The following is a 9,318-nucleotide window of genomic DNA, read 5'->3' on the forward strand; positions in this document are numbered from 1 at the left end:
AGAGTCGAAAAGGATGGTAATCAGATAATCCAACTGCGGCTGTTGTTGTACACAGATCAGACATTACGGGGACAGGGGTGATGGAAATCATTTCTCAAGCTGCCGTTTATTTCGTTACGTGGGCCTAATGGCTCAGCAAACCGTCATCGGCTGTGCTGTCAGACGCTGTGCTTATCATGTTGGGGTGTGATGACGTGTGTTCAGCTTGCAGCAGGGAGAAGTTAGCCAACCTGAGAATAACGTTTCACACCGAGGATGTGCCGCAACTGTCTGAAAGTATCTAGCGAAGAACATAAAGTAATGTTGAAGCACGGCGAGCATGCAGTAAAACATTAAGTAATGACTTCTTGTAGTAGAATAGCATTCGAATATGCCAGTGAAAAGTTATTACAGATCAAGGGAAAGCCGTAAAGGGCATGGTGGTTGGTTTGTTAATGGAGCGTATTATGGTCGGACTGCAGAGGTCCCACTGTAGGACTCCCAGGTGTGTTCTTAAAGAATGACCACTAGTCCTCTGACATGGGACGTCTTCAGGTTACAACATTGGCCAGATAAGTTGTTAGTTCTGCCATACATATGTATATGCACACACACAATGCCCTTGAAACAAAGTGCTTTCATTCCATCCTCAATTAGACGACCACAATTTCCATGTTCATTATGGTAAAACAACGGAAAATAACCAAAGTAAAGTGTTACTCTTTGTCATATTTGATTTCATCCTCCAGTGGCGATGGCTCCAGGATGGCGGTCGGAGCACAAAACAAACACGGACGCATGACCCCACAGGCCCTGTGTCTTAGGCAGAATGAGGGGAACATGGAAAATATGTGCAAGAGACAATGAGTGTGCCTGGAATGCATATGTGTGTGTGTGTGTGTGTGTGTGTGTGTGTGTGTGTGTGTGTGTGTGTGTGTGTGTGTGTGTGTGTGTGTGTGTGTGTGTGTGTGTGTGTGTGTGTGTGTGTGTGTGTGTGTGTTTGTGTGTGTGTTTGTGTGTGTGTGTGTGTGTGTGTGTGTGTGTGTGTGTGTGTGTGTGTTTGTGTATGTTTGTGTGTGTCTGAGTGTATATGTTTGTGTGTGAGTGTGTGTGGGTATGTGTGTGTACATGTCTGTTGATGCGTGTGTGTGTATGTTTTGGGCAAGTGTGTGTATGTGTGTGTGTGTGTGCACGTATGTGTGTGTGTGTGTGTGTGTGTGTGTCTGTATGTGTGTGTGTGTGCGTGTGTGTGTGTGTGTGCCTGTGTGTGTGTGTAAGAAAGCAGAAGAGAGTTAGGGCAGAGGGAACAAGTTCAAAAGCTTTCATAATGCACCACCCCGATGATGTCCACTAATGTTTAACAGGTTGGTCTGAAGCGGTTCAGCGAGCCAGAAAGGTCAGGTGAAGGGAGGAGAGAGAGCGGTTCCTCCTCTCTGAGATGCTACATGTCAGGGAGCAGATGAACCAGCACCCCTGCAATCGCGTGGTACGAAAACATCCATGATCCCATACCCCTCAACACAGGGCCAATGCCTGGTCAAAACTAATCATGGGCAAAGAAGAATCCAACTCAACTGACTGAACAAATCAACAAACCCCCTTTACATCAACATTTTATATACCATTTTATGTGTTTACATGTGTTTTATAATTGTTTCTCACATTTATTCTATTTTCTATAATCTCCAGCAGAGCAATTACCCCCAGGGTTAATGAAGTGATCTGAAGTGAATGACCTTTCCCAGACTGATTAGCTTATTGTACAACACAGCAGGCTGCAGTGCAGGGCTGTATTGTATACGTTGTGTGGCGTGGCTGTGAGGCGTAAACATAACATATGGAGTCAGAAAGGATCCACTGTCACTCCTCGCTGAAGCATCTGCTGCCCGCCTAAGTCAACATCACTCTTTGTGTTGTTGTGCGGTTGTTTTCTGTCACGCCTGTCAAAAAGGTGCATACTTGTTCTCTTGTTTTAACACAGTCACACAGTCCGTCCGTCCTACCCTCCTATACGTGACATCTCTCCTATTACTACGTCATATAGATATTAAACGAAGTCCATACACACTGGTTCTATGATCAGAAGACCCGTGGACATATTAACAAGAACCACAGAATTCATGTGACCGACGTTGCTTCAGCGATTTTCCTTTGAGAAACCAAACTCTGAGGGGAAGAAAAGCGGGCGGGTGTTTATTTTCAGTGCGGCAGTTGCCAAAGCGTGTTCTATATTCTGTGTACTTGGCATGGCTGTCTCCTGTCTGATCCGTCTGCAGCGGTCTGGTTTGAAGGGCTTGAGCGGTTCAAAAAACTGTCAAGCGCAGATTAATTAGGTTTCATTAGGAGAGCCTGTGATACGTCTCCCTCCATCTGCTGCAGCCTCGGGCCCGTTCCCTCCAAGACGGCCGGCGAAGGGCTGGTGCTGGAAGTGGGTCACCATTTCTGTTTCATTGCGGTAATAAACATAATAAGGTTATTGTTGTTGATGGTTATTGCCGATGATACCATTACATGATACAGGATATCGTGTTACAGGGTTGTGTTCGTGTGGGTGGGGAAGTAAAACAAGTGTAAGTGTGATTTGCCTGTCGGCAAGGGTAACTGAGCCGCCTGGCTTGGTGTGTCTCTGGCCGCTGAGCGTGATGAAACTTGCGTGCTGCCTCGTCGGGCCAGGCTTTACTAGTTCCTCACAATGTTCTCTTGCTCCGCTGTGTACTTGCCAGAGCATGTGGTCTCCATAGCAGCCCATTGAGTTACAAACACACACACACACAATCCCAGACGCACACACGTCAAGCACACACACACACACACACACACACACACACACACACACACACACACACACACACACACACACACACACACACACACACACACACACACACACACAGACACACACACACACACACACACACACACACACACACACACACACACACACACACACACACACACACTCATTCATACCCCTGAAGCATATCATTCACCTTCTTTTCTGTCTCTGTGATCGAACTTAGATCACAGGTTTGTGTTAATGTGTGAGAAACAGAGCGTTTGTTTGAGAGAGAGAGAGAGAGAGAGTGAGAGAGAGAGAGAGCGAGAGAGAGAGAGAGAGAGAGAGAGAGAGAGAGAGAGAGAGAGAGAGAGAGAGAGAGAGAGAGAGAGAGAGAGAGAGAGAGAGAGAGAGAGAGAGAGAGAGAGAGAGAGAGAGAGAGAAGGATGCATGGAGGGAGAGAGAATACCTGTGGTGCGTGTACATTCATACATGCTAATGACACCAGCCAGATAGACTGGAATGAACCACATCTTCCCAATGTACATTTCCTCAATGAAACACTGCCCTCTTGAGGTCAACTTGCGTCATAACAATATAATAAGGATGCTGCGGGCCTTCTGTACCTATCTAAATTTACTGGAAACCCGACACAACAACCAAAGTGTGTCATTTAGAATTGGAAGCGGGTAGTGATAATATATATTACTGTTTTTCGAACTTCATACGAGCTTGGTTAAGTAAAGAGAAGAATAAGACAGAATTAGCTGACTATGTTCAGGTGTGCTTATTTATTGCAGAGTGCAGTTTATCTTTTTTGTTTGAGCATAATCAATAACTTAATCGGGATATATCATCACATTTAGCTTTTTAGTTTTACTACGAATTTAAAATTAAACCAGTAACAATTACAGGCATCACACATGATGTGATGCCTGTCAAAAGCAATCGATCATAATTGTGCATCGGTGTGACCGTGAGCCCATACATCTAGCGGTCTATATCGCACGTCCTTCTGCCCAGCCCGCACGCCGCCTCACGTGGCGTCACGGCGGAGCTGATGATGCTGCCGCGCGGCGCGCCCGCCAGAGATCAAAGCGCAGGCGTCGGAAGGTATCTTGCGCAGACCGTACTGTACATGGCCATTGATGCTGCTGGGTAGATGTAGCGCCCTGATGTAAATAAGGATGGCGAGGGCCGTGGATGTAAAATGCTGCGTTTTCTTCCTCCTCGCTTGACATCGTTGCATCGTCTTAGATGATCCGAAGCCTTACACGGAGAGGGGGGGTCGTTTATAAGCGCGTGTGTCTCTCCGACTTTGCCTGGACAGCTCGCCTGCTGATGGTGTTCATCCACCACCAGCCGAATCAGACGGGCGGGTTCTTCTAAGAAACACTTGGGGAAAAACGGGTCATTATGACCTTAGTATCCTCCGCTAAAAGAAAACCGTCGAATTGCTTTTACGCAGCAGCTTTCTGCTTGCATTTGTTTTTGATTCACATTCTGCGTGGCGTGTCCGGAGACGAAGCCCATCTGTTCAGCGTGGAGGTAAGCCGAACGACGGAGATGTATTCTCATCGTATCATCCACCTCTGCATGGAAAACAACATCTTCGGCATGCTACGTAATGACCATAGCGCACAGCAGAGCCTGTATAGAGCATGCACAGCCCGGCCCACGGTCACCTCTTCACAGGGCAGTGGTTGATGCATCACACGACACCCCATCATATACAGTCTTTATCCACGGTGCCTTGGAGACAGCATCCGACCGATGCATATTTAAGGTTATTACACTGCGGCCCATCGGCTGAATTGATTCCCCCCCCCCAATCCATCCCTATAACGTGCAGCTCTAAGATTGCACCTGACAGCGTTTCGTTTCAACGAGTACAAAAGCAGCGTTATTTTATTTCCATATCCTATCTGATGATATGATGCATGATGATGGGTATAATTGGTTCTGCATCATGGTGTTTGGAGGTCTTCAAATCCGCTGTCTCCAGCGGCATAATATGATTAAATATCTACTACTTTAATAATTACTACCACACTCCTCTTCAGCCCCCACCTCTCCAGCACACAAACACACTGCCACTCACACAAACCACCGTAATCTCATTTTATGGCTCAGTGTCATATCTCGATCTGCTTCTATGGACAAACACACTCGTGCGCGCACCCTCACACACACGGACACAAACGCGCGCAGGCGCGCGCGCACAGGATACTCACAGGAAAGAAGAGACTGAGAGTAAGAGAGAGAGAGAGAGAGAGAGAGAGAGAGAGAGAGAGAAGAGAGAGAGAGAGAGAGAGAGAGAGAGAGAGAGAGAGAGAGAGGGAGAGAGAGAGAGAGAGAGAGAGAGAGAGAGAGAGAGAGAGAGAGAACGAGTAGGATTAGCTTAGCTGGATCGCGGGCTGTGTGGAGGGCAGCTGGTTGTCATGTGGACAGATGTGGTGATATATCAGAGGGGCATGTTGTGGCTTTGGTGGTGGGGGGGTTGAGGGGTGCACAATGACCCCTGGAAGGAACCCCTTTGTATGCTGTTACTGCTGCTGCCCAAGCAGGATCAGACTAGGGGTCTCACAGGCGGCCAAGTGTGTGTGTGTGTGTGTGTGTGTGTGTGTGTGTGTGTGTGTGTGTGTGTGTGTGTGTGTGTGTGTGTGTGTGTGTGTGTGTGTGTGTGTGTGTGTGTTTGTTTGTGCGTGTGATTGTGTGCACGTCTACGTTTGTGTGTCTATCAATGTATGTGTCTGTGTGTGTGTGTGCGTGTGTGTGTTTGTGTTTGTGTGTGCAACCTTGTGTGTATTTGTGTGTGTGTGTGTGTGTGTTGTGTGTGTGTGTGTGTGTGTGTGTGTGTGTGTGTGTGTGTGTGGGTGTGGGTGTGTGTGTGTGTGTGTGTGTGTGTGTGTGTGTGTGTGTGGGGGGGGGATGGTCTTGTATTGCATGGACCACGATCCATTGGGTTTCTGATGAGCTGTCACGGCGTGGCGAGGAGGGGCCGGTGCTCAGGTGCAACCGTCACCACTCGCCGTCCTGATCGCTTTGCAGCAAAGTCACACTGCTGGAAACACAAGGTGGACCCGCGCCTCAGCTGCTGCCGGGCCGGGGGGCCGGGGGGCCGGGGTCCGCCACTGCGCCGTGGTGGGCTGGAGATGTGAAGAATGTATTGTCTGTGTATTAATCCAGCAAGAGAGGATCAGGCTGAACCGTCCTATCTTTTAGGTTTGGGGTAGGGACGTTTTCTGCCTTCAGTGAAGGCTGACTTGTAGCGGAATTGTTTTCTTTCTTAAGAAAATGCCAAAACTTAATGTCGCTGTAATGTAGTGGATAAAAAGGGATGACGCTGTGCGATATAAATATTTGATGATAGCGTAATGTATGAAACGGTATGTGACCTGTTATGAAATAATGTCAAAAATGTAACCAGTGTATAATAATTCCTACCATTTAAATGGGATCATTTGATTTCATAAAAAAAAGGGGCAAACTGACATCAGCTTTCTAAGAAGGCTTACCTAATATCTGCAACACCGATCAGATTCAAAACTCATTACGACATCACTTTTCCATCCACTAACTTTGACCTAGAAACTAATAACAGTGAATGAGCTGAGTCGTCTCGTCTTCCTTCCTTCCTTCCTTCCCAGGAATGGCTGCACAAATATGGCTACCTGCCTCACACCGACCCCAGGATGTCGGTGCTGCGCTCCACGCAGACCATGAACTCAGCCATCGCCGCCATGCAGCGCATCTACGGTTTGAACATCACCGGGACCCTGGATGAACACACCAAGGAGTGAGTAGACCCCCCCCCCCCCGCTGAAGCCTCCTGCTACACTCACCAACCTGCGAGCACAGAGACGTAGCGGTACACAACACGACGATCACGGCTTAAAACATCGGCGCAGTCGCAGAGAGACACATCGAATGTGTGCACATGAAAACGTTAGAGTGTCGTGTGTTCAAAGGGGGGGATGTGGAAGCGGAGGTGGTGCAGAACGCAGAGACACGGCAGATGTCCGCGGGAGATGTTCCTCAGTCTGAATGAAATTCATAAACTAATGAGACTCTGTGTTAACCTTTGACCCAGCCACCACACCGACCACACGCATATTGGATAACGATAAAGGGATACCATTAGGACAGCCTTCAGAACATCACACCAGGATGCAGATAGCATAGCACGGTTAACTCTGTGTGATTGTAGGTCGTTTTTTGTGAATGGGTGGTCGTGTTATCAATGAAAACATGTCGCATTAGCTCCCGTTCTCAGCCTTGCTTATCGGTTCTTCGGGGGGGAAGGGGGGTGTCACCCAGTTTACTCTGTTGTGAAAAATATTCTGTTCTTGTCACACTTCCCCGCTACCCGGGCCCATGAATAGAGGAGCTGCGGTCTTTAATCCTGACTCTGTGTGTTGAAAGACTGCATCGTAACTTTAACACAGTGGATGATTAATGTGAACCTGGGGGGTGTACAACCTAACCCGAATGTCCTTCTGATGGTCCTCCTCTTTCTCCTCCTTCTCCTCCTCTTCCGTTTCCTCCTCCCCCTTCCCCTCCATCTCCTCCTTTTCCTCCTCCCCCTCCACCTCCTCTTCCTTCTCCTCCCCTTCCTCCTACTCCTCCCTCTCCTCCTCTACCTCCTCCTCCCCCTCCTCCTCCCCTCCCCCTCTTCCTCCCCTTACCCCTCTCCACCACCTTCTCCCCCTACCCTTACCCCTCCCGCTCACTCTCATCCCCCTCCTCCTCCTCCTCCCTCTCCTCCTCCATCTCCTCCTCCCTCTCCTCATTCCTCTCCTCCTCTTCCTCCCCCTCCTCCTCCTCCTCCCCCTCCCCTTACCCCTCCCGCTCCCTCTCACCCCCCTCCTCCTTCTCCCTCTCCTCCTCCCTCTCCTCATCCCTCTCCTCATCTCTCTCCTCCTCTTCCTCCCCCTCCTCCTCCTCATCCCTCTCCTCCTCCTCCTCCCCCTCCCCCCGCCTCCTCCTCGTCAGTTGGATGCAGAGGCCGCGCTGTGGCGTTCCCGACACGATGAAGAACGCCTCGCGCTCCCGGAAGCGGCGCTACGCACTGACGGGCCAGAAGTGGCAGCGCACACACATCACCTACAGGTGAGGGAGACGTTGAAGGTTGGACGCTGGTTGCCGTGGCAACGGGGTAGATCAGCCTGCCGCTTGTAATAATAGGGTGCCGTTGAATGTTTGCACATCTAACCGCTAATTTGCCCTGCTCGGGGTTCACTCGCTGCGTGTTGTCATAGAGACCGGACTACGTCACGTTTTCAGAGGTGGACGTGAGATGTGTCTATGTGTGCGCTCACACACATGCACGCAAATGCACACACACACACACGCACACATCGGCAAATGTGATATCACACATTTCAATCATCTTCGATTCATTCGCTTTCGCCTACGCGTTTGTTGGTGTAATGTTCAAAATACCACTGAATCACCAGACTTTGAGCTATTCTTTTAGCTTACAATGGCAACGTGTCATTCATGTTGTTGACTCATTCATCAAAAACGCACTGTTCTTTCTGAATAACACTGGGGGTGTGTGAAAACTTCGGTTAAGGCAAAACAAAAATCAAATATAGCAAAAAAAAATCAAACTCTCCCAGAAAAAGAAAGAAAAAAAAAACTCTCTTTAATCACACCTGATTAAAACCCGCCTCCACTCCCTGGCGGCTTCTTGAAGGGGAACGATAAGGGGTAGCGGCGGGTTGTGGGGGGGGGCGCCCAATGGGGATTGACAGGATGTATCCGTCCTAAGAGATAACACTGTCAATTTATTCAAATCCTGTCCCCTTTCCTTCCCTTCTCAATGCGAGCTGATGAGCCACCTCACTTAATGGAATGTCAATCAGCGCTCAGCCCCAGCCTACCATCGCTGACTGCACACGGCTCATTCAGAGTCACTGGAGAGAGGGAGAGGGAGAGAGACATCCACACAGACAGGGGAGAGAGATTCCCTCTTGTCCCTGCCTGCTGGGGACTGATAAGGACTACCGCAATAAGAACTTCACCAAAAGCCACCAGGCTTTGCTATTAGTTTTGTCAAGTTCAACTTTATTTTTAATACAGTCAGCCCCGTTTTAGGAAATTAAATGTGAGCGCCGACTTAATAGGAAAAAACAACGTTGAAAGGGTGGGGGACGAGATTTAAATTGTTCGTCGTGAGGAGTATATGCGACTATCTCAGGAAACTTTAAGGATACTTGTTCACACGCCATCTAAACGTGTATATGTGTACACATTCTGACCGATAAAATATATAAAATATAACATGCTCGCGCAGGGTTACTGGGTTCGATCCCCCATTGACCGATGTTGACCCGCAGGCATCGCCAAGCAAGACTGCCTAACCCCACGGTGCCCTGTGACAACATGATACACCAGAATGTGGGTCAGGACTCGCTGGGGATAAAAGCAGCTGCTAAACGACCTCACCATGATTATGTTGTCATCATCTCTGCCCCAGCATCGCATTAACCTTCAGGAACCCTCAGGAAGAACCCTTTCACTTTAAATGCATTAGTCATACACAGAGTCAACCACAT

General features: G+C 48.8%; 1 protein-coding gene across 1 annotated transcript in view; it reads left to right on the plus strand.

Annotated features, from left to right (window-relative positions):
- The first annotated feature begins 4,171 nt into the window (after positions 1-4,171).
- The window catches only part of mmp16b (matrix metallopeptidase 16b (membrane-inserted)), a 17,259-nt gene continuing 12,112 nt past the window's right edge, over positions 4,172-9,318 (plus strand). Inside the window, exons 1-3 of the mRNA XM_056596861.1 lie at positions 4,172-4,303; positions 6,406-6,554; positions 7,751-7,867. Coding sequence (XP_056452836.1) covers positions 4,172-4,303; positions 6,406-6,554; positions 7,751-7,867 — 398 coding nt within the window. The remainder of the gene's footprint in view (positions 4,304-6,405; positions 6,555-7,750; positions 7,868-9,318) is intronic.

Source organism: Gadus chalcogrammus, chromosome 8, assembly GCF_026213295.1.
Source record: "Gadus chalcogrammus isolate NIFS_2021 chromosome 8, NIFS_Gcha_1.0, whole genome shotgun sequence".
NCBI classification, from domain to species: Eukaryota; Metazoa; Chordata; class Actinopteri; order Gadiformes; family Gadidae; genus Gadus; species Gadus chalcogrammus.